We start from the raw sequence: 25543 nt of genomic DNA, 5'->3' as shown, positions 1-25543 counted from the left end.
TTCCCATACCTATTAAGCCTTAAAAAGTCAATAATTTGACTTGAATAGTGCAGTGAATAGTAACACGAAACACAAAATTTCGAGAACATCGAATTTAACACGTTAGAGCTAGGTAAATGTGAAGTTAAGTTTATTTTGGATTTATTTTAAGTTCTAGTACTGAAACATTATAAAATTGTGTATTTCAGTTGAAAAAAATATCGGGAAGGAACCCGAGGAACCGAGTCGAGGCTAAAGGACGACTCGTTTGAGGTTTGTGCACAACATTACTATGCTTTAAAAATTCATTGATTAAATGAATGAAGTATGCATTTTATTGTTGCTTTGAATTGTTGAAAGTATTGTGACCTTACTTATAATGTTTTGATTTAAATTGTGAAAGTTATTGTGTATATTTGAAATGACAATGTTTAGCAAATTGTTAAGATAAGTTTTGAAACCACAGTATCATGACCATATATTTGAACACCTCACTAGCACGACTAGTGGAGGTAATTAGTTTCGAATTTTGATTCCTTCTCTGGAGAAGTGTTGAGGTGTGCCAGTAGAAGAGGATGTGAATGGATATCCATATATTTGAGCTAGCTAGCCTTGTGATATGATTTCTCTTTAGCCTCTGGCTATTGAGATTCATGTGATTTCTCTTTAGCCTCTGGCTATTGAGATTCTATTTGTTTCGAATGGCGTGATCTAACTGTGGGTTTTATGAAATGTGTTTTGATATTTCGAAACGAACTTGGTTTGCATTAAAACCTCATGATTCATGTTTTATGTTTAATGCTCATGTTTAGTCAAATTTTGAATAACTGTGATTTATATTTTGCATAAAGATTATTTAGTATGTTGTGCACCACTGAGTCCTAGTACTCAGCGATAGCTTCTATTCTTTGTCGCAGATCTGAGAGACTAGAGGAAGCGAGGATTGAGGATCATTTTGCTTTGAAGCTATCGGGTATAATTTATACCCTGATCGTAAATATTTATTTTGATGTATGTAATGCACAGAAATGTATGGACATGTGAAGATGGGTTTTGAGCAGCTTGTACAAAATCTGTATAAAATTTGTAATAAAATTTAGTTTGGATTTTCTTAATGTAAATTTTTGTATGATGTATACATAAATTGTTTATCTTTAAGAAATATGAATGTATGAAATTAATTGACTGTACCTTGAGGACTATTGAATTTTGAACTTGAGAAATTTATTGAAATGATTGTGAAATTGATTGAGTTTGATTGTGAAATCGAAGTAGTGGTTGAGAAAAACTTTTAGAAGTGCTTTTTACAGGTATTTGAAGAATGGTTTTCTCAAAATACAGAGGAAACTCTGTCAAAATTTTTATAGAATTTGCGGAAAACTAAATGTTTTAAGTACTTACTAGAAAATGCTCACCATTTATCAAAAATAAGAAAATTATTTTAAAATCCCTTGTAGGGTACCTAATGAGTTATCGGTAGGTGAAGTTCGGTAGTTCATTAGGTATTCTACGGGATCATGTTATACCTTACAGAGGGGTAAGGTGTGACATGTTTTAGTGGTATCAGAGCAAATTTTTGAAGTATGTTTTAACATATAAATTTGTGTCTTTCTTTGTTAAGTACAACTGCTCAATGTCCATATTTGTTACATACAGTGCATTACATCATGAATATGAACTAACGGAGGGAATCTCCATGTGTTACTTGTTCAGGAGATACCCTAACTTCAGCCTGAAATGGAAGAAGGGGATCGCTCAGTTGAGCGATGCTGAAGGCGAGGCACTGAGGAAGCCCGGCTTTGCGAGAATGTCAATGGGTGACACAGCCCACAAATGCATGATTCCTGCACAATTTGCACAGCAGATGGTTGCGATGTTTCAGCAAATGGCTGGGTGTATGCCTGCTCAAGCTCCACCCCAGACACCTGTGACACAACCACTGCCTCCAACCAGACAGTATGATAAATTACTAAAGTATGGGGCTGCAGAATTTAAGGGTACAGTGGACACTTTAGAGGCAGAGCAATGGCTTGAAAGAATGGACAAGGTATTTAAGAAACTGCATTGCCAAGATGAACTGAAGTTTGAGTATTCTGTGTCTCTACTGCAAGGGGATGCGTATGATTGGTGGAAGACCATCCCCCACAGCTTGTTGAACCACGATCTTGACACAGGATGACTTCATCGAGAGTTCGCAGAAATACATCCCAGACGCATATGTTGATCAGAAACTGCAAGAATTTTTGAGCTTGAAACAAGGGAACCGATCAGTGGCGGAGTATGAGAGGGAGTTCTCCCGCCTGAGTCATTATGCTGAGAGTCTCCTTACTACCAGCAAAGCAAGATGCAAGAGATTTGAGACGGGTTTGAAGCCCAGCATAAGGATGCAAGTTGTGGGATTTCGACATAGCAACTTCTCAGAGCTTATGTCTCAAGCACTTGAACCGGAGAGAATTGAATCAGAAGCAACCCCAGTGAAAGAAAAATCAGAAAAAGCTGAGAAATCAGAAAAAGACAAGGGAGAAAAATCAGTTGAACAGAGTTCTGGTGCTACCTCTGGAAAGAGAAAGAAGTTTAGTGGACCTAGCAGGGGTCGAGGTGGAAGATTTGGTAGGGGCCGATTCTCCGGACAGAGACCCCCTAGGTGCAGTCGATCGAGCACGGGTTCACATTCTGCCCGCCCCTGTGAGACTTGTGGCAAGATTCATGGGGGGGAGTGTTATTGGGCCACTGGAGCCTGCTTTAACTGCGGAGGCAAGGGCCATATGGCTAAAGATTGTATTAGTGCTCCGAGATATGGTCCAGCTCCTACTACTGCCGAGGGATCTATTCAGAGTCCTGCTCCTAGAGGTTCACAGTTTGTTGGCAGAGGTAGAGGCACTGCTTCAAGCAGTCAGGGTACAGTTGGTCAATCAGCATAAGGGAGTACTTCAGTCAGAGTCTACACGATGAGACAACGAGAAGAGGCTGAGACTTCTGATGTGGTAGCTGGTACATTCTCTATCTCTGATCAAGAAGTATTTGTATTGTTTGATCCGGGTTCAACCCATTCATATGTTAGATCTAGCATAGTCAGTTCACTTGCTGTTCCATGTGTGCAAATGGGTTTTGAAGTGCTAGTAACTAGTTCATTAGGACAAGAGGTCCGGGTCAACAGAATTTATAGAGACTGTCCTTTGGTGATCCAAGGACATGTTTTCCTGTCAGACTTGATTGAAATGCCCTTCAGAGAATATGATATCATCTTGGGCATGGATTGGTTAGCCAGGCATCACGTCATGATTGGTTGTAGGCGAAAGCAGTCACTTTTGGTCTCCCTACGTATGATGATGTGGTAATACATGGGAGAGGCATTTATTGCCATCAAACATCATTTGCATTAGCGGAAGAATGATCAGAAAGGGGTGTGAAGCATACTTGGCACATGTGATAGACACCCAAGTGGGGAGTCCAGCACTAAGGGACATCCCTATTGTATGTGATTTTCCGGATGTATTTCCTGATGAATCGCTAGGATTACCTCGATAAGAAGTGCGATTTGAAATTGATGTTATGCAGTGTGTGGACCCAATCTCTATAACGCCATATAGAATGGCACTGCGAAATTAAAAGAGTTGAAAGTGCGATTGCAAGAATTGCTTGACAAGGGCTTTATCCGCCCTAGTGTATCACGTTGGGGCGCCGGTGTTGTTTGTAAAGAAGAAAGATGGCACTCTCGCTTGTGTATTGATTATCGGCGATTGAATAAGGTGACAATAAAGAATAGATATCCATTGCCCGCATTGATGACTTGTTTGATCGGTTGAGGTGCGGTGTGTTCTCCAAAATTGACACGAGATCGAGTTATTATCGATTGAAAGTACAAGAGCGAGTATTTCTAAGCGCCTTGAGAACCGCTATGGCCATTATGAATTCCTAGTCATGCCATTCGGGTTAACTAATGCTCCGGCTGCTTTTATAGATCTGATGAACACTATCTTCAGACCATACCTCGACCAGTTTGTTGTGGTATTTATAGATGATATATTGGTCTATTTGAGGAATGCAGAAGAGCATGATAAACATCTGCGGATTGTACTGCAGACTTTGAGAGAGAAACAGCTATATGCCAAATTGTCGAAGTGTGAATTTTGGCTGGAGGAGATATCCTTTTTGGGGCACATAGTATCAGAAGAGGGCATTAAGGTAGATCCAAATAAGATTGAAGCTGTCCTTAATTGGATGCCACCCAGAATTGTCACAGAGATTCGTATTTTTCTGGGTTTAGCTGGATACTACCGTAGATTTGTGAAGGGATTCTCCATGTTGGCATCTCCATTGACCAAGCTACTTAGAAAAGATGTAAAATTTCAGTGGACGGATAAATGCCAGCAGAGTTTTGATGAATTGAAGAAATGTTTGGTGAAGCTCAGTCGACTTTACCTACAGGGTAAAGAATATACTGATTCTGATGATGCTTCTCACAATGGGTTAGGCTGTGTGTTGATGCAAGATCGAAATGTCATTGCCTATGCATCACGCCAGCTAAAATCGCATGAGAGAAACTATCCAACACATGATTTGGAGCTTGCAGCTATAGTGTTTGCTCTTAAGATCTGGAGACACTATTTGTATGGGGAGAAGTGTTACATTTACACAGATCATAAGAGTTTGAAGTATTTGGGCACCCAAAAAGAGCTGAATTTGAGACAGAGGAGATGGTTAGAGTTGATAAAAGACTACGATTATCTGATAGACTATCAGCCAGGGAAAACTAATATTGTGGCTGACGCCTTAAGTCGCAAGACTATGGCAAGTCTACGGGTTACTCCTTTGTCTTTGGTACATGAGTTGAGATCATTACATGCTAGCTTAGAGATTAGTGATGATGGTCAGACAGCAGTTGCATGGCATGTACAGCCAGTGTTGATTGATCAGATTAGAATGGCTGCTCAGAATGATCAGAAGTATCAGAAGTTGATGGAAGAAGTCAAGCGGGCAAGAAACGAGAATTCTCAATCGAGAGATGATGGTCTATTGCTACACCGAGCGAATGTGTGTTCCTAATGATGTTGATTTGAGGCAGATCATTTTGAAGGAAGCACATGAGTCTCCTTTTGCCATGCACCCTGGTGGCACAAAAATGTATAGAGGGCTAAAGGAGCATTACTGGTGGATGGGTATGAAAAGGGATGTGGCAGAGTTTGTGTCTAAATGCCAAACTTGTCAGCAAGCAAAGGCAGAGCATCAAGTACCCGCTGGGTTGTTACATCCACTACCAGTACCAGAGTGGAAATGGGAGAGAATAACAATGGATTTTGTGATGGGACTTCCGAGGACACAGAAGAGTCATGATGCAGTTTGGGTCATTGTTGACAGACTGACTAAATCTGCTCATTTTCTGCCAGTTCGGATGGACAACAGTTTAGAAAGATTGGCCAAGTTATACATTGATGAGATTGTGAGACTACATGGGGTGCCAGTATCCATCGTGTCAGACAGAGATCCTAGGTTCACTTCTAGATTCTGGGGTAGTCTTCAGAGAGCCCTAGGAACTAGATTGAACTTCAGTACTGCATTCCACCCACAGACAGATGGCCAGTCTGAGAGGGTAATTCAGATCTTGGAGGATATGCTACGGGCTTGTGTGATTGAGTTTGAGGATAGTTGGGATACACACTTGCCTTTGATTGAGTTTGCTTATAACAACAGCTACCAATCAAGCATTGGGATGCCTCCATATGAAGCTTTGTATGGCAGAAAATGTAGAACCCCGTTGTGTTGGGATGACGTGGGTGAAAGAAAGATGATTGGACCCGAAATTGTTCAGCAAACTGAGGAGAAGATCAGGGTGATCCGAGATCGACTTAAGACTGCATCGGACCGTCAGAAGTCCTACATTGATTTGAAAAGAAGGGATATTGAGTATGCAGTGGGTGAGAAAGTATTCCTCAAAGTTTCTCCTTGGAAGAGAATTATGAGATTCGGCCGAAAGAGGAAACTAAGTCCTCGTTTTATCGGGCCATATGAGGTATTGGAAAGAGTGGGTCCTTTGGCATATCGGTTGGCACTACCTCCAGAGTTGGAAAAGATACATAATATCTTCCATGTGTCTATGTTGAGGAGGTATCGATCAGACCCATCTCATGTACTATCAGTAGAGGAAATAGAAGTGAATCCAAACCTCACATATGAAGAAGAACCCATAAAGATTCTGGCTTATGAGGTGAAGCAGCTACGGAACAAGCAGATACCATTGGTAAAAGTGCTGTGGAACCATCATTCGGGCCAAGAAGCTACTTGGGAACGAGAGGAGGACATGAGGAAACAACACCCACAACTGTTTACAGATTGATACCAGGTAAAATTTCGAGACGAAATTTATTTAAGGGGGGGAGAATTGTAACACCCTCGTTGTATAGCCTGGTATATTTCACTGTTCCGGTGACCGGTGTCGGTCCGGACAATTAATGGGATTAGGGCCACACTTAAGACAATTTGAGAAGCCATAAACACAAATAATTAGTAATGTTTAATTAGTTAACTATAAATAAGAAAAACAGAACATAAGAGGTTAAACGAGCCGAGAGTCACAGCGATGAGTGACCTCCTCAGGAACGATTGCGAAGTCGTTTTAAACTCAAAATTCGAACCGTAAAAAGTGACGCTACGGTCCTTAGGACCCTTATGAACACAGTGGAAAAGAGAAAATCACGAAAAAGAACTGTTAAGTCAGTCAAATAATTAGGTCAGGGAGCCGGAAGAAATATTGGATTATTTGCAAACCGGGATGAACCGGCGAGGGGCAATTTGGTCAATTGACCCCGAGAGTTGACTCCTGACCTAACTGTCAAATAAAATCGGAGAAAAGAAAATTTCAAAATCGATAATTAAATTAAAGAACTAATAGAAAAATATAAAAAAAAAGAGAAAAAAATGAAAAAGTAAAAAGGGTAGTGACATCATCAAGGTGACATCACCTATGAGGTCATAAATAATTTTCAATTACTTAATATTTTGACTAAGTCAATTAAAGGTTAAATATCCAAAATAAAGAAGAGAAAAAAATCATTTCCCTCATCTCACCATTTGTGAAACCCCATTAAAGCTTGCTTCAAGCTTTTAAACACCCATTTGATCTTACCTTACCCCAAATTCACCCATAAAAACTGTTTTAGTCACTTGAAAAGGAGATTGATCATCAAAGAAAGAAGAAAAGAGGAGAGAAACTAGAGAATTCAAATTCAAGTGAGGTAAGCACATCCATTTGTAAGTTTGAGATTTAGTAGTTATGTTTATAGCTTGATTAACTTGTAATATGTTTAAAATGAAATAAAAAAATTAGTGAGGGACCATTACTGAAATTTCGGCCAGCCATGGATGTATGAGAGTTTGATGTATTTTGAATGAATTAAAGGTGTTAGTAAGCTTGTATGAGTATGGTAGTGAGATAGAAATGCATAAATGTAGTTAAATACAATAATTTAGTAAGTTAGGGATTTGGGACTTAGGGTTTGTGAACAAAAAATGCAAGAAATGAGTAAATGACATGTTTGACCTATTGTGAACTGAAAAATGGTCAATTGTGACCAAATGAGTTGTGTTTGAATTGTTGGAAGTGAAGTCAAATTCGTAGGGTAAATGGTCATGCTGCCAGCAGCATGACCAAGCCAACTTTGAAGGACCAAAACGGAAATTTTACAAGTCCAATTGATATGCTACCAATTGGAGATGAAAATAGACATAAAATAGCACAATTTTCATTAAGGAACCATGGCCAAAAACTAACTAAAACTTGGTGAACCAATTGACCAAAGTGAAATCAGAGCAGGCTGCCACTGCACCAAACTGACCAAATGAACAGTAACTGTTCATTTGGTCATAACTCGAGCTAAACAGGTCAAATTGACCTGAAATTTGGCCAGGGGTTAGAGGGCATATAGATCTAAAACTTTCATGAAGAACATCACCCCAAATTATGCCATTAACCCATCCAGATTATTGAGCAAAGTTAGGTTACCAAACCTGCAACTCTGCAGAATTTTCATTGAGCAGCAATGTTTGGATGGCTATAACTCCCTCTAGGAAACTCGGATTTAGGCGATTCTTGAACCGATGGAAACCTAAGACATAGTAGAACATTTCATATGAATAAAGTGAGACCAAATTATGAACTTAACTTGATCAAATTATTGACCAAAGTTGGACCAAAATCTGCCAGAACCCAAAATTGCAGCATGAGCGATTGCGTGAGCGATAAACTTATTTTGACCATAACTTGAGCTACAAAACTCCGATTGAGGTGATCCAAAAATGAGAATACACTTAAGACAATAAGGAACATTTTCTATGAAGGAAGTTTTGTTAAATTCCAACAGTAGATCGACCAATGGAATAGTGCAACTTCGGAGAACTAAAACCGAAAATTGGCAATTTCGCCAAAATGACCTAAGCTTTAAACAAATGACCAAAATCAACAAGTTTGGTGACCAAAATGTGGTATGTGGGTGAAGTTGGAGTTCCCATACCTATTAAGCCTTAGAAAGTCAATAATTTGACTTGAATAGTGCAGTGAATAGTAACCCAAAACACAAAATTTCGAGAACATCGAATTTAACACGTTAGAGCTAGGTAAATGTGAAGTTAAGTTTATTTTGGATTTATTTTAAGTTCTAGTACTGAAACATTGTAAAATTGTGTGTTTCAGTTGAAAAGAATATCGGAAAGGAACCCGAGGAACCGAGTCGAGGCTAAAGGACGACTCGTTTGAGGTTTGTGTACAACATTACTATGCTTTAAAAATTCATTGATTAAATGAATGAAGTATGCATTTTATTGTTGCTTTGAATTGTTGAAAGTATTGTGACCTTACTTATGTTGTTTTGATTTAAATTGTAAAAGTTATTGTGTATATTTGAAATGACAATGTTTAGCAAATTGTTAAGATAAGTTTTGAAACCACAGTATCATGACCATATATTTGAACACCTCACTAGCACGACTAGTGGAGGTAATTAGTTTCGAATTTTGATTCCTTCTCTGGAGAAGTGTTGAGGTGTGCCAGTAGAAGAGGATGTGAATGGATATCCATATATTTGAGCTTGCTAGCCTTGTGATATGATTTCTCTTTAGCCTCTGGCTATTGAGATTCATGTGATTTCTCTTTAGCCTCTGGCTATTGAGATTCTATTTGTTTCGAATGGCGTGATCTAACTGTGGGTTTTATGAAATGTGTTTTGATACTTCGAAACGAACTTGGTTTGCATTAAAACCTCATGATTCATGTTTTATGTTTAATGCTCATGTTTAGTCAAATTTTGAATAACTGTGATTTATATTTTGCATAAAGATTATTTAGTATGTTGTGCACCACTGAGTCCTAATACTCAACGATAGCTTCTATTGCTGTCGCAGATACAGAGACTAGAGGAGCAGCAGACTGAGCTGCTGAGGATTGAGGATTGTTTTGCTTTGAAGCTATCGGGTATAATTTATACCCTGATCGTAAATATTTATTTTGATGTATGTAATGCACAGAAATGTATGGACATGTGAAGATGGGTTTTGAGCAGCTTGTACAAAATCTGTATAAAATTTGTAATAAAATTTAGTTTGGATTTTCTTAATGTAAATTTTTGTATGATGTGTACATAAATTGTTTATCTTTAAGAAATATGAATGTATGAAATTGATTGACTGTACCTTGAGGACTATTGAATTTTGAACTTGAGAAATTTATTGAAATGATTGTGAAATTGATTGAGTTTGATTGTGAAATCGAAGTAGTGGTTGAGAAAAACTTATAGAAGTACTTTTTACAGGTATTTGAAGAACGATTTTCTCAAAATACAGAGGAAACTCTGTCAAAATTTTTATAGAATTTGCGAAAAACTAAATGTTTTAAGTACTTACTAGAAAATGCTCACCATTTGTCAAAAATAAGAAAATTGTTTTAAAATCCCTTGTAGGGTACCTAATGAGTTATCGGTAGGTGAAGTTCGGTAGTTCATTAGGTATTCTACGGGATCATGTTATACCTTACAGAGGGGTAAGGTGTGACAACACAAAGCTAGTTTTCAAATAAAATTTTATAAAGAAATTTGAATATACATATATGATCTCACGAATTTTTGTAACTTTCTCCACATCACAAGTGCTGAAAGTCCTCTTGAAGGTGCAAATTTGTATGAGCAAGGCAATGCATGTGCTTGGCAATTGGCATTGCCTCCATTAACCCAACTGGCAATGTACAAAGTTACTAGGCTGTACTTACGTTAGTAGAATCCTTGATTTCCCCCATCCTTTTCCCGCAGTTCCATGATGTTAGATAAAAGAAAATTGTCATAAAATTTCAAACGATAATCCAAGGACTGGAATATCAGTTCACAGTAGCTTTGTATCGAGAGAAAAATTAAAAGAAAAATTGCAAAAGTGCAGACTATTAATCCCTTTTATTATGAGAAGAGTTCAATTGGGACAAAGGTTTTGACAGAAAGAATACTATTGCCACATGCAGAAAATGTGCAGTGAAAAAAATTGCAAACTATTTTGCACTTGTCTTGTAGAACCACGAAACAGAGCAGGCGAGAAATACAATCAATTGTCCTCATTTTGGGAAAACCCTTAAATTTGAAATTATCTGCATATGACTTGACCTGAAAGCAGAATAAAACAAGCTCCAAATGATAAGAGATATAACACATATAACTTTTTGCAAGTACTTAAAGAAATGGGAGTGTAGGCGTAGTTAATAACAGTATATAAAGACTTGTCACTTTAGGCATCAAGTCAACGAACAGCCCAACGATCAAAGGTTCTTCAAGCACTTAGTACAATTCCGTGATTTTCATAATGACATCACAGTTGGATTTTACATTTCAGAACAGTTTTCGCAATGAATTAGTAATGGGATTTTAGATCTGTAAGATGGGCCATTATGTTGGAGCATACATTGTACCACCTTCAATTATTATGCAACCATCCTGGTACCTTGAATGGAATTTCAGTAGCATAGTCAATTAGTACGAACCCAACATATTGATAGACAACCTTGATAGCAATGGGTAGGATATCAGCGAAAATCACCCTACCCGAACCCGAATCCGATTAATATTATCAAAACTCAAACCCGTCCCCAACACGTTTAAAATTTATTCTCAACTGCCCAAACCCGATTATTATTATCCAAAAAAAAAAAACCCGAACCCGTTTAATTTTATATATTTTAATTAATATTTTGTATAAAAAATTATTTTAATTAATAATTTATATTTTTAAAATTTAATAATTTCATAAAATATTTAAATTCTATTTTATATAAAATAAAATATATAAAAATTTATAAATATTACTATAAAAATATATATTTTATATTTAATCAAGTATTTATGTAAACAGTTTCGGATAACAGATACCCAATATGTAAAACCCGAACCCGATCTGAACTCGCTACTGGTATTATTTTTCAAACTTAAACCCGTCTCGAACCCGATTATATAATACCCAAACTTGTCCTATTAGGGATCGGTCGAATCGGGTACCCGTAAAAACCCGACCCGTTGCCATCCTATTTACTGTCAAATGATCCAATGAACATAAGGTTCATCAATAATGCATTGGTAGAATGGACTGTAACAATTCCTATATCCTCATAGAATGTCTTAGTTCATAGAAGAAGGAATCAAAAAAAGGTGGAAAATCAATAATGTAACTGTTTCATTCTTACAAGTTTGAAGGACCTGGATCCATAATCAACCGAAATTGTATACAATCTTTAAGATTAAAAATATTTAAGTTTGAAGGATTCAGTCTTATTCCCAACCTGTACTATAACCTCACATCAATTAAAAACTATGATGAACTACCCTTAGAAGAAATGAAAATCTGCTAGCACACATTAAGTATAAATAGTGAAAGAGGAATCTCAAACCTTCAATAGTGGCGTGTGACGCTTTCTAACCTGCAAATGATTTCAAGAATTACTATCAAAAAGAAAGTAAAATGCAACCCCATATATGTGTGAGGTGGAAGAGGGGGAAAAGAAAAAAGGGTAAAATAATGCACAATGACAATAACCATGACAACAAGAAGAATCAGAAGGAACATAATCAACTGGCCTTTTCATTTAACAAGTGAGGGAATCTAAAATCAGAAGAAAAAAAATGCTGACTGTTTATCATAATGCAAAAACTAATCTGAACCTCATTCACAATTAAGCAACACTTTCATCAAAATTGTAAAATTTCAAGGGTAAAAAATAAAAAAGCTAGGAAATTAAAAGGATAAATATTGTTCCAGAGACGGTGATGATATTAAAAAAACCGTCTCTTCCCTTTTCTAGAGGAGCAGTATCACAGAACATTTCAACAAAGGGACAACATCATAATTGCATCTCACATTATCCTCCTGTCTGTGGAATCCCAAACTAGCAATAATATTTGTTTGTGTAGTAATTTGAAACAGGAAAAAAATGGGACATAAAACCTGAAGAAAGACAAAACTAGTAAAATCATTAAGAAGCATGATAGAACAAAATCCTAAGAAACTAAAAATTAGAAAAATAAAAAAAAAAAAAAACTGAGGAATGACGGGACTGCAAAAAATCAGAATGGACAAAACAAAAAAAAGTTAACACTCACCACATATTCCCAACCATGTCGCTCAGCAAATGCCTTTGCAGCTTCTTCACTGTCAAAACTGAGTCCGGCATCACCAACATTGGCATATGGATCCCCTGTGGATGTCCAACCCATCAACGGATTTTCCCACCTACATAAATATTAATCAGAGAGAAAAAAGTTAATCACAAGTTCAGGGTAGCAATCTTCACAAAATACTTGAGCACTTGAAAATTCTGTAATCCCTCACTTAAATGGTGTAGTAATCAGATGAATTTCCTAAGAAAATTACTTGGAAGTTCATGAAGTATGCACAAGGTAAAGGAACTACTAAGTATCACAAAATACAGGATACTCTTGTTTCAAAAAAAAAAAAAATACACAGGATACTCAATGGTGGAATGATAAGAAAAAAAATATGTTCAGCTTTTCGAAAGCTCTATTGACATTCAAAAAAAGTTTTCCTTTTTTGCTTAGTATAAACATGGGAAATGTCAGTATCTGCAAGCATCACTGCAAAGAGATCATCATTCAGCAAAATTCCTAGTTTGAAAATACGCTTAGCCACTACAAATTCCCATTTGAAAAATCATGATCTCCCACAGAAAAACATAGACACAAGGATGCATGCAAATTCTTTGGAAGAGCTAAAAAAACCAAATGAGAACATACTTTTGCGTTGACATAAAATTTATTTTCCACCTTCCAACTTTTCCAGATCCTTGTTGTGTTGCAGTTCTAGCTGGTGAGTAAATTACCACCTGGGATCAACATCAGAACTAAAATAGTAATCAAATCACAAAAGGAAGCAGAAAGCATGATAAAAAAGCAATGCCTATCCACTGGTAGCGGCTTGTGAGGATGGAAGACCAGAGCAGGCCTCGATGTTCATATATGCCATGCCAACACATGCAGATTGGCGTGAAAGATATATGGCGCAAATCATATTCTCAAAATCAGTAAAGAACTAGCTTGGCCCAAAACAAAACAATAGCAACCTGCCTTCCATATAAGGAACTTACACTAAATCTTCCAGACCTTTCCTCAAGAATTATCTAAGAGCTTTGTGGAACAAGGAAACACCATAATTCACTCTTTTTCCTATAAGCTCCGAGTTTGAAAAGTTCTTAATGGATTGAAATGAGACCCCATAATGGCCAACTACTAAATAAAGATATTATAGATTGAAATGAAAAACTTCTATAACCTTAATCAATCAAATTCACCTAAAAACTGAAGTAGAAACGCATCCAACTCATCCCTAAACTGTAAACTTCAGGAACCAACAAAAGAATGATCCACCGAAAGCGAGCCAAATTAAATATAAGAAGGAGAGAAGGTCATTACCCTCCTGCGAAGGTGCTCTTCGGGGATCCCAGAGACCATACCGATCTCGCCGGGCTTGACCTGCGCCTCCACCAATGCGTCCGTTGTCGCAGAGAAGGGCCTGGACAGTGTGCCCAGGGAGCGACCATAACTCCAAACTCGTTGCAGAGACCTCGCCATCTTGGCTCAAGAAGACTAGTGCAAATTGGGTGCGTCTCCGTTTAGCTTCCTGGTCCTGGGACGCAGCGGTGAAGAACGTACCAGTAAATTTTTCTTTTTTTTAAAAAGAAGTTTTTGTTGACTTTGTCTCGAAATTTGCAAAAATGCCCTTCTATTTTATAATATATAACAAATATGTTTCCAACTTTTAATTTATATTATTATTGTACAACGTTATTTATAACGATTATTCAACCAATGAAATGCTGGTCGAATAATAAAACAGAGTCGGAATGCCCTAATTTATTTTGAGCAATTTTGGGTGTATTTGGATTTCAGTTCAGTAATATTGGGACTCTTGGAAAATTCTACAAAATTTAGGGGCCGAAGTGAAAAAAAAAATAGTTACCTAGTTTCAGAGGAAGAACCGATGGCATGCGATTATTTTACGTTTCCATTTCGCGGCCAAAAATAAAAGTTCATACATTTATGTACTTTTTTTTCACTCTCCTCTCTGCAGACCCCAGAAATAAAAATTTTGAGGATGATCTCCATGTGAATTCTACTCTCCTCTCGCATTCTCTTCCAACTTCTCGTTGGTTGCTTTGAGCAGGTACCATCCGCTAACACCAAAAACCTCTCAGGAATTGGTTTTCCAGTTGTTTTTTTTTTCTGCAATTAAATGATGATCAGATTCTGTGTTTTTTCAATTTATCAGCTGAATTTATGCATTTCTTGTGTGATCTGCACTAAATTTTGGTTGATTTTAATTGAATCAGGATTCGGGTCCAACTATGCAGAAACAGGAGTTCTTGCCTTATTGGGTTTCTTAGTTCTATGTGATAATCGTTTTTATTCAATCTTTCTTATGTGACGGGCTTCATTTTACCTAATCTGAGCATAATTTCTAAAAATTCATTGTTGAAATGAGTATTGGAAGAAAATTTCTGGTTTATCAAATTGAGCTTAAATACTTTTGCTTAATTGCAGCTTAAAGAAGGGCTATTGTTTTCGACTTTGGCACTAATAGAATAAGCAAATTAATTTTGTCTACTTCTATATGCTCTATGCATCCGCAAATTCAATGTTGAATGAATTTCTTCGTGCCTCTACAGGCAATTGTTTGGCCTTTTTTATTTCAATGTTTACGTTGCTGTCTTCTTGTTACATATTTTATGTTAATTTAAGTGCTCCTTGTTGGTTGTTTGTTTTGATAGAAGTGTGTCCAAGGTTGAGGTACTATTTAGTGTTTGATTATCTTCATATGGCTGTATGTGCTAAAAGGTGGCAGAATCCAACTGTGCAGATATTTGCTGTGACGACGTAGAACCTCCTCTGATGGGTGCTCCTAAGCAAAAGTGGACAGCAGAAGAAGAGGCAGCTCTTAAAGCTGGAGTGCTTAAGCATGGGACAGGCAAATGGCGTACAATACTTGTGGACCCTGAGTTTAGTGCCATTCTGCGACAAAGGTCAAATGTTGATTTGAAGGTTTTATGATCAAAACCTTAGCATGTTTGTTCATTTACAGAAAAAGGAAAAATCCCTGGTTAAATACCAAGAATTATTGTGTTTGGGTGCTGTTTACTGCATCCTTAATACATGCAAAGAAGGCCACTGGACTAATAGTCCAGTGGTCAAGTGCTTGTCTCTAGGTGCTCAAGGTTCAAAACCTAGCCACACTCATTTTCGTTTAAATGTTTTTAAAACACACACACACACACAAAGAAAGAGCTCTATTATTATTATTATTATGGCACAGTATATAGGATTACTAATCATGTTGTTTAATTCTGGACAGGATAAATGGAGAAATATAAATGTGACAGCAATATGGGGGTCCAGGCAGAAGGCTAAGCTTGCACTTAAAAAGAGTCCACAGACACCTAAACAAGATGATAATTCTAAGGCTTTGAGCGTTATAGTTCAGGGAAATGAAGAAATTGTTGATGCTAAGCCTATAGCAATTTCTAGAGGAACACCAAGGAATGTTGGTTCAAAAGAACTACTTTCAAGGTTAAATTTCTTCTGATGACATGATATTTGCACTTCGTTATTTTACTCAATATGAATATCTTTGATGGTGGCTTGACATAGGATATTTTTGTTCCATATCTTAAGTAATTATGTCAAATGGTTTATATATCATATATTTTAACAGGTGCAGCCAAGTTGTGGTTGTAATTTTACATGGACTAGCTGGGGAGTGGGTTAGCCCTTCCCAAGCCTGTAAAGGAAAGAAGGATCCAATTATGTGGCCAACAATCCATAAACGGGCTGTCATTAATGAAAAGAATCTCAGCATGAAATATGTTCGTAGATGAAGGTGAATGGAGAAAAAAAAAATTATTGTAAACTGGTTTGGGTATGAGACACTTTCATTTTTGTGTTCTCATTGGTTGGTGCAATATCTTTCAGTTGTTTCTCTTCTCTTCATGGCACGATAAGGAGCACATTAATTCCACAATAAATTTAAAGTTTTGCCCATAAGTCCTCTTACATGATGTTCTCATAGCTTTTCTAGGCTATTCTTAAGTTTACATGATAGACTGAGACATGAGTTTCATGAATTCAACAACCGAATCAAAAGCAGTAAAAAAGGTAGCATAAGCATGATTACTTGTGAGAGCAGTATATGTCAACCAGATAACCTTGTGGATGCCTTTTTAGATTCCCTAATCCCTAGCACAGCTGGTGAAACACCTTATATTCTAATCTGGGATACAAACAATTCTGTCTGACAAAATGTTATCTGCTTCTTGTGACTTGTTTTTTCCCTGCCACTTTCTCTTCCTCCAATCTCTTTGATGCCCCACTTGGCCTTTGTTTCATTTGATATGATGATTAGGTTCTATAGATCATATAAATGACTATATTTTTAGAAGACGTTTTGAATGAAGATATTCTTGTTAAATGGTGATTGGTGAAATAGTATATTTTGCTTATGTAGAAAATGCCATCCATGACATCAATTAGAATGTTATTAAAGTTGGTAACAACTGAAAACCTAGGTTGTTATGATCTACAAAAGATTTATACATTCAGAGAAAGAAAGCTACAATTTCCTGCATCCTGTTTTGAAAAATAAGGTGGGAGATTTTGGTTGTTCAAGGTCATTATATCTTTGTATTGGAAATCACGCTGTCCTTTTTTAGCTAGATTTGATTGATGATTGAGACAAATTTTGTGGTTGTAGATTGGATAATCTAATATTAGATGCTATTACAACATTGAAGGAGCCAAGTGGTTCTGACAGGGCTTCAATTGCCTTGTACATAGAGGTATGTCTTTTAGTTCTAATTTAGAGAAGTTGTTTGTTTGTAATCTGTAGGATGAAATACTAAAGAAAGTGGAACTACGTGCTTACGTATTTTGAAGATGTTCTCTTCTCTTCTTTGCTCTCTCTCTGTGTCTCCCTCTCATGCCTGTGCTTGCTTGGTCTCTCAGGGCCTCCTTTCCGTCCTCCCTAGTCCTATCAATAATCAACAAAAATATTGCAAACCATAGATTTTTTTTTTCTTGAATTTAAAGTGAACTATATCCATGAGAAAATAGTAGTGTGTGCAGTTTAGAATAAAATAAAATAAAATCAGAACTGCTGTTTCTTTTTTGCACATGCTAATATGTTCAGTGATCAAACTGATTTTGACCTTGCCAGCTTTTAAATTTGTAGGAGAAATGCCGGGCACCCTCAAACCTCAGGAAGTTATTGGCAGGAAAATTAAAGCTTCTGACTGCAAATGGAAAGTTGGTCAAGGTAATCTGATGTTGCAGCTCTATCATGGTTTGAAAATAGTCTTTCTTTTCGGAGTCAAATTTGTAGTCTAAGAACAAGTGTCCTTGGTAGAAACTTAATTTACCTTTTTTTTTCTGAGAAAATCAGTAGCATACATCTATAATTCTACTGATTCTTTTCTTCTTGCTCTATTATTCTACTACTATAGTACCCTGGGTACAACCTCTACGCCTTAAATATCTGCTTGCACTCGTTATTTCTGAACTGATTTCCTATATATTTAAACTTTTCTGTCTTTAGTGGCATCAAATGTGAACATGGTTTGACCTCTTAAAGCTAATTGAAATAATATCTGCTGCCTGCAAAGTAACTATTAATTCCCCCTTTTTTAAGCCTATGGTACATGACAGTGAAATTGTGGCGAAAATAGTTGGCCATTATCTTTCACAGATTTTTCTGGAAGATATTATCAGAAAATGGTTATAAAAATGTTGTGGATAGAAAACATTTAAAAATTCAGTTGGCCAGCTGTTGTGGTCTCAATGGCACATTCATAATGTGGGAAGGATTTTTGAAGAGACAGGTGTGGTTGGGCCCATAAAACTGAAAAAATTTTATGAGAAAGAAAGTGACATATGATCATGTAATGAACGTATCATCTTGTTTTGTTTGAGTGTTTGCTTTTCACAAATGACAGGTAAAGCACAAGTACAGGATTGCACCTAGTCCAGCAGTTTCTGAAGGAAGAAGAAACTCTCTCCACTTACTTGTAGAGGGAAAACAGAAGGATTCTTCAAAATCAGTGAAGAGTGACACCAAAATCCTGACTAAATCCCAGGTTGATCAAGAGCTATCAAAGATTAGGGACATGACTGCCCTAGAGGCTGCTGCAGCTGCTGCAAAGGCAGTTGCAGAGGCAGAAGCTGCAATTGCAGAAGCTGAAGAGGCAGCAAGGGAGGCTGAAGCAGCAGAAGCTGAAGCGGAAGCAGCACAAGTTTTTGCCAAAGCAGCAGTCAAGGCATTCAAGTATAGGACATGCCATCTATTAAATGCTGTTCTCAGCAAGTCTTCCTAAAGGTATATTTTACCATAAGCTGTAGAGAAGTATTAAAATTAGAAATTGTTTTCATTGTTCTTTCCTTTATGTGAGCCCCACAAAATGAAAATTCAGCTGACTTGTTGGACATTTGAGAGGCCCGAGTCTTGACTCCGAGTTCTGAATGATTTTATGTTCGTTATCATTTTCTCAGCTTATGCTTTATTTTCTATTTTTTTAATTCCAAGTGTAAGTGCTGAAATTCATAAAATTTCATCCAACAATATGGGTAATTCTACTTCTGTCCTAATTTTTCTCTGGCAAATCCAACCTTTTCACCATCCTTTGATGTGAAATTGTGGAAGATCGAGTTATAGGAAGAGTATAATATGCTTGTTCCTAGAATAATTTCCCATTTTATCCTATTCAAACTTTTCACGTTTAGCCAGTGCTTTGGTATAGCCTACAATAGTTTCTCATTTTCTCCTCTCATAAATATGGGGTTTGCGATTTGGGAGGGAATATAGCAAAACTTAATCAGATAGTGCAATAGTTATGAACCTATTAAATTTGTCCCTATTTGTGTTTGTTATTGTTGTTAACCTTATTTGTATTTTTGCAAACTTTTGCAGTGACTTAAGTTTGTCAAATGGATGTGGGCATGAAAGATGCATTGGAATTTTCATCATATTGGTGCAGCTGTATGAAACTTCTATTGTGTCCTTAACTGTAAAGGTGGTTTAGTCTTGTAAAAACTCGCAAATGCAAATATTAAACCATGAAGATGTGTTCCTTTGGCTGGGAACATATTGGTTTTTTTGAACTTGAAACTTTATGATGAGTTGAAGAGTGGATAGCGGTAAAAGAATCAGAAATAGGACTCTAGATTGGCTGTAAGATGAATTGATGCTTGTATTTTTTATGGTTAGTCAATCCATTTTAAGAGTTATTTTAAGTACTGTATCTCCCTATCTCCCCCTCTCCCAGTCTTTGTTTGTTTGTGTGCGCACTTGTGGATGGCTCGATGTTGCTCATTATAGGTTGCGATTCCGTTTCAGAATTGGAGTGACTATGATGAACAGAAAATTAAGAAACTCTGGCCAAGGCAGTGAAAAGAGGAATTATTTTAACAGATATTCTTCAAGTGTGAAAAGTTTTACGCACATCATATCTGGGAGACTGCATATCTAAGACGTTTTATGGACGTCTTTCAAGCACTCCAGTGGCTCTTCAAGCAGAACGGGAGAAAATAGCCCAAATTGGCACCAGCAACAATCGGCTATTAAGCCCTATGCTTCTGCTCAGTGCCTACGCAGAGATTCATAATAGACCATTCGTAAAAGGGCCACAGTTCAATTTTGCTTAAATTTGATGGTAAAAAGTTCATCCATCGCTGCAATCCTTAAACGGCCTATTTCTGTGTTGCAACGAACTATTTCTCTGTTTTAAACAACAATAATAGTTCACTCATTGATGTCGATTATATTGATCATTTTTTTTCATTAACTCTGTTTTAAAACATTACTTGCAATTTCCCAATGGTAACATGGTCCGTTTGCTCCTTGCATTGATGATGTTCCAGCAACCCTATGCCTTAAGTAGTACGAACAAGAAGAACAAGAAACAAGGGCATCGCTAGTTTTATGTGTTTCAATTATATTTATAGTTACAACAACATGTGCATACATTGATAACCATTAAAAAAAAGAATTACATCAGCAAATGTAGAATTTATCACAAACACAAAAGAGAAAATGATATCATGCACAGTTTCATCCCTTACATGATGAACTCACTCAATTCAGAGAAAGATGATAAAAGGAGAATTGCCTCTTAGTCTTAAGTCATGGAGATTTTACTCTTCAGGCAAACCTAACACTATAAACAAATGTTGAAGATGGTGTCTTAGATTTGGTAATGAGAGTAAGACCAGCACATTGGAAATTTGGACATGGATCCTTACAGGTTTATCCTAAGTTAGGATAATTAATTGCATTGTCATTTACATTCAAGGTAATGTTTTCTTTGTCTCTTGCTTCTCCAAAGCCTCGGTTCAGAAACATGGTATTTGCTAGTCTACATGCCAAAATAAACTCATATAGACTCTAACGACACGCTGCTACGATGCATCAAGTAGAAAGAAGTTCAAGAATCAAGATGATATCATTTCAAAAAGAAAATCATCTGTATCACATGAACAACTAGCCCCTTAAACTCGTACAGAGTTTCTTCTCATGATAGTCAATGCCAAATCTCAAAGCTAATCGTGAAGATATGTATCAAAAAAAAAAAAAAAATTCAAACACCTCAACATTGACAACCTTAGCAACAGGGAAAAAAAATTCCAGGAAAACCATTAATCCACCTTGTCAAGTAAGTACTCCAATAATGATTTCCATTTATCAATTATGCCAAAGATTGTAGTATTCTACATCAGAACAAAAAATTACAGACAACCCAAAAAAGCAAAAGAGGGAGATATTCATTCCAGTACCACAGTAGCTCCCAATTCTTTGAGCTTTTCAAGAATGGGATTGCCCTCCTCTTTAGTGATCCCCTTCTTCAAAATCACAGGCACTTTCTCCACTAAATCCTTAGCCTCCTTTAAACCCAAATCTGTAAAGGTCCTAACTTCTTTTATAATCTTGATCTTTGCCGCAGCATCGAACTTCTCCAGCTTAATGTTGTACGCCGTCTTCTCTGCCGCCGGCTTGCCCTCCGCCATCGCGGATCCAGGGGCAGCTGGGCCTGATAAAACGGTACCAGAAAGAGCGGGGCCATATCAATGGAGGCTCATTTTGTGACGGAAAAGAATAGCATAGTCGTGCCTCTCGAGCTTGGTGAGGTTGAGGAGCTCGTCGGCAATGCGCTCAAGTTGCGGGGTTCGATTCCCGGAGGCGGAGGAGGTTGCAGAAGCAGTGCAGAGAGATCGAAAGATGGGTTTTGCAGAAAAGGTGAAGAATCTGGTGAGGGATTTGGAGCGCATTTTGGTATTGCTGTGGAGATATTCTGAGGGTATATTGGGTTTGTATGGAAGACATGTTGGAAGCAGCAGATGGACCAGAGATTCAGAGAAGCTTAGCTACGGTTCTAGACAGGTTGCGTTTTGATATTTCGCTCTTTTCATTTTGTTGGATTGGATTTTAATGTGGTTTCACAAAACTTATGACTGCCCAATATAAAAAAACAGGGGAAATTAAGAAAAAAAATATCCCTTAGTTTCACTTACTTTTTGTTTCAAGGTTTATTATTTACTTTATAATGAAATAGTATCTTAAGATTCACACTATTAGCAAAGATGATTTTTCATCATTTATCTGTTAAAAGATAAATGGCTTGGCTAAGTGGGATAGCCGAGCAAAAAAAAAAAAAAAAAAAAATTAGATCTAAATGAGTTGAAAATAAAAAAAAGAAAAAGAAATACTTTTTAAGTATGACCTGATCAACCCAATCAATATGTATTGTAGAATAAAATTAATTTCTACTTTAAATATTGGATCTCTTGTCTCAGTTAGTTAAGAGGAGTCATGGAAAGAACAGGTTCAAAATCATGATTAATTCTTTTTTTAAATCCTGCTACAGCTGCATGAGCCCTTCCCGCATGCCATAAATGACCTACGAATAGGAACAACCCTAGAACAAAATGAGAGGTAGCTAACCAACTTCTAGGAAAGACATAATTAACTGCATTGATCTCAGTAGCTACGCCACCTACAGAATTTAACGAACCTAAAGGCGCATGTGTCATATATTCCGCAGAACGGCGTTCTTGCCAAGGTTGTATGTCTTTTTTCAACCTACTTAAGTCCCAAACCATTGGACCTCTTAGAGATTCTAACCAAGGAGCACGCAAATCCCAAAAACACATAGTTTCTCCTCCAAAAATAACTTCTCCGGTAGGCGAACGCATTAAATATTTACCTGACCTGGTAGGTCCTTGAGCGGATCCCACGTTAGCCCCAAGACGTTGATCTCTCACTAGAAAAGTAAAAGCTTGAGCTTGAGAAGCTTCTGGTCCAATAGGCTCGTAAAACTCACTAGGATACGCGATATTATTGAACCAGACAAAGCAGGATAAAGCACCTAAACTATAAGACAAGTAAGCCTCTCCAGACCACACAAGTGCACGGCAAGCCAGAAAAAAAGTACTGTAACATTGCTAAGATGTATAAACCACACAAGTGCACCTAAACTATAACGTTGAATGAAAAAGTACCAATGTAAAAAAGACATCTACTGATATGAAATTAAAAAAAAAAAGTGAAAATTATAAAAGAAGTATATTGTGGTTTCACTCTTTTTTACTTCAGGGTCTATGATTTATTTTGTGGTAACCTCACTCTATTAGCAAACACAATATTTTGTTTGACGCTATCAATTTTCGCTAATATGGTGTTAAAATAATATTTTTTAATTATTTTTAATAATAGAAAAAATAATTTACATACTGCTAAGATGTTTCATTCAATAAAGAGATTTTATTCATTTTAGGCATAGTAATTTCACAAGTGAGGTATGATGATGTGAAGTTTTGCATGAAGACCTGATTTTCGAAATCATTGTCAATAAATTTTTGAACTTGGAGTTTACATCTTCACTTTCAAAATCACTATAAAAGATGATTGATATAGAATAAACTCACAGGTGAGTTATTGGATTAGTATTATTGATAATTTAGATAAGAGTAATAATTTTGTTGCTAGAGCGGCTAAATTGAACCAATGCTCTTGATTGACTAGCCACCTGTTCCTTCCTTTTACGAGGTAGTCGATACCTTTCTTCACTTTGGGCGCAACTTTCATCAACACTGCCAAATTGAACCAATGCTCTTGATTGACTAGCCACTTGTTCCTCCCTTTTACGAGGTAATCTATACCTTTCTTCACTTTGGGCGCAAACTTCCATCAACACTGCCTTGAGGAGTTCATGACTGAAGTTGCCCCTTCAAGTCCATTGCACTTCTAAATGCCGTATCAAATTCTTCTGACCTAGAGACTTGGGCATCATAGAATACTAGAACTGCAAAATTGAGCTTTTCAAATAAAATATGCATAAACTTTTTCATAGCATTTCAAAAGTGAAGGATCTCATATTTCAGTTATTTTCATAAGTTAAGTAATTCATTTGATTTGCTAACAATGTTAACCTCAGGGTATCATTTTGTCATAAAATGAACCATGGACCCTGAAGTGAAAATAAGTGAAACTACATAGTATTTTTTTGTAATTTTCACTTTTTTTATTAAATATTAATAGATTTCTCTTATATATCAGTACTTTTCTGTTTCACGTCAATATCTTTTAACAGAGAGAAGACGAAAAGTCATTTTTTGCTAACAGTGCAAACCTCAAGGTACCACTTTGTCACAAAGTGAACCATAGACCGTAAAGTGAAAATGAGTGAAATCACATAGTACTTTTTTATAATTTTCCCTAAAAAATAAAATAAAATTACAATTAAGTCGTATGATATATCAAAATTCACAAATTAGCCCCTATTTTTTTAATAATAATATAATTCTTAAATTTAAATTTCGTTAACTTTGCTATTTAATATAATTAGTACTTGAAAATTTGGTTTTTTAATAAAATAATTTCTAATCTAATTATTTAAAAAAATTATTATTTAGTCCTATATTTTACTATTAGTCATTGTTTGATTTTTATATTGTCAAAATTGAATGATTTTGTCCTTGACTTTACTTTTATTAAAATTACAAATCCCTCTTTGTTCAACACAACTAGGAGTGAGCTCATTTAGTTTGAACTAAATAAATCTAACCGAATCATCCTAATTCAATAATTTAATTTAGTTTTTAAGATAATTTGGTTCGATTCAATTTTACATTTTAAGAATTTCAGTTGGTTATTTTTAGTTTGGTTTGATTTTAGAGAAAAAAATTAGTTAAATCAAACGAAACTGAATTCTTTTATTAATTTTTAAATTGCTTTATTTTATAGGAATTTATATATTATATGTATTTTTATATGTAATAATTATTTAATTTCATTGATTAATAGTTATTACATTTAAATAAATGTAAAAATCAAACCAAATAACTTGAAAATGAAGACTAAATATAAAAAAAACCAACCAAAGCCCAAAAACTTATTAGTTTGGACCAAATCGAATTAAGAAAGTCGATTCGATTTTTATACATTTCGATTCGATTTAATTTCTAAAATATAGTAATTTGATTAATTCGATTTTGACGGTTTAATTCGGTTTGAACTAAATACTCAGCTTTAAATACAACAAAACCCTACCCCTCGAGCCAATAAATTCAAACAAAAACCACAAGAACTTACTCTCCTTCCTTCAGGTTAGGATCAATGCTATGAGTCACATCCATGGTTTTCTTTGACAGCTGAGGGTTTTGATTTCTAGTGAAATCAAGTACCGTACTGCATGTTCATGATCACTCAACATTTGAAAACATTATTTGGACGCTCCAAACTTTCAAAATCAAAGGGTTGTGCTACATATACCATCTCATTTATATAACCATTCAGAAATTCACTTTTGACATTCATTTAATAAAATATAAAAATTTTAAAATATGCAAAAGCACAAAGCATTCTAATTACTTGAACTCTAGCAAGCAGAATAAAAGTTTTATGAAAATTAGTTCTTTCCTTTTGCTTGTATTCTTGAACAAGTAATCTAGTTTTATTTCTCATTGCATGACTTTTCTCCACCTGGTTCTAACAGGGA

General features: G+C 36.2%; 3 protein-coding genes across 6 annotated transcripts; 1 reads left to right on the top strand and 2 right to left on the bottom strand.

The window, feature by feature from the left end:
- Window positions 1-10369: 10369 nt before the first annotated feature.
- Window positions 10370-14176, bottom strand: LOC110666455 (NADH dehydrogenase [ubiquinone] iron-sulfur protein 4, mitochondrial). Of its 2 annotated transcripts, XM_021826944.2 has the most exons (5): window positions 13923-14174; window positions 13248-13336; window positions 12597-12726; window positions 11888-11917; window positions 10370-10613 (listed from the first exon to the last, which is right to left on the bottom strand). In XM_021826944.2, exons 1-5 carry the CDS (start codon window positions 14079-14081, stop codon window positions 10413-10415), a joined length of 609 nt encoding a protein of 202 aa, XP_021682636.2. In that variant the 5' UTR covers window positions 14082-14174; the 3' UTR covers window positions 10370-10412. The 2 variants fall into 2 exon arrangements, with proteins under 2 accessions (XP_021682636.2, XP_021682635.2); XM_021826943.2 differs by lacking the exons at window positions 10370-10613; window positions 11888-11917 and adding an exon at window positions 12051-12441 and having other exon boundaries at window positions 13923-14176.
- A 323-nt stretch (window positions 14177-14499) lies between these two features.
- Window positions 14500-19784, top strand: LOC110666451 (telomere repeat-binding factor 2). Of its 3 annotated transcripts, XM_021826937.2 has the most exons (8): window positions 14500-14673; window positions 14840-14899; window positions 15367-15548; window positions 15859-16073; window positions 17254-17338; window positions 17731-17814; window positions 18491-18870; window positions 19462-19784. In XM_021826937.2, the coding sequence occupies exons 3-7, from the start codon at window positions 15399-15401 to the stop codon at window positions 18866-18868; spliced, it is 912 nt and encodes a 303-aa protein (XP_021682629.1). In that variant the 5' UTR covers window positions 14500-14673; window positions 14840-14899; window positions 15367-15398; the 3' UTR covers window positions 18869-18870; window positions 19462-19784. The 3 variants fall into 3 exon arrangements, with proteins under 3 accessions (XP_021682629.1, XP_021682630.1, XP_021682628.1); XM_021826938.2 differs by lacking the exon at window positions 14840-14899 and having other exon boundaries at window positions 15345-15548; XM_021826936.2 differs by lacking the exon at window positions 14840-14899 and having other exon boundaries at window positions 14501-14673.
- A 1376-nt stretch (window positions 19785-21160) lies between these two features.
- On the bottom strand, window positions 21161-22050 carry LOC110666453 (uncharacterized). Its single transcript, XM_021826939.2, is given in 1 exon segment — window positions 21161-22050. A coding segment is annotated over 1 exon segment (504 nt). The 5' UTR covers window positions 21816-22050; the 3' UTR covers window positions 21161-21311.
- Window positions 22051-25543: the final 3493 nt, after the last annotated feature.

The sequence above is a fragment of the Hevea brasiliensis genome, chromosome 7 (genome assembly GCF_030052815.1).
Source record: "Hevea brasiliensis isolate MT/VB/25A 57/8 chromosome 7, ASM3005281v1, whole genome shotgun sequence".
Taxonomy (NCBI): domain Eukaryota; kingdom Viridiplantae; phylum Streptophyta; class Magnoliopsida; order Malpighiales; family Euphorbiaceae; genus Hevea; species Hevea brasiliensis.
This window is presented reverse-complemented; position numbering and strand designations above follow the sequence as displayed.

Coding starts and splice junctions, on each gene's coding strand:
- LOC110666451 (XM_021826938.2), top strand. CDS start 15,399: ATGGGTGCTCCTAAGCAAAAGTGGACAGCAGAAGAAGAGGCAGCTCTT. Junction 15,549..15,858: donor GGTCAAATGTTGATTTGAAG/GTTTTATGATCA, acceptor AATTCTGGACAG/GATAAATGGAGAAATATAAA. Junction 17,339..17,730: donor CAATTGCCTTGTACATAGAG/GTATGTCTTTTA, acceptor TTAAATTTGTAG/GAGAAATGCCGGGCACCCTC.
- LOC110666455 (XM_021826944.2), bottom strand. CDS start 14,081: ATGGCGAGGTCTCTGCAACGAGTTTGGAGTTATGGTCGCTCCCTGGGC. Junction 12,727..13,247: donor AATTTTATGTCAACGCAAAA/GTATGTTCTCAT, acceptor ATATTTATGTAG/GTGGGAAAATCCGTTGATGG. Junction 11,918..12,596: donor GACATGGTTGGGAATATGTG/GTGAGTGTTAAC, acceptor AATCATTTGCAG/GTTAGAAAGCGTCACACGCC.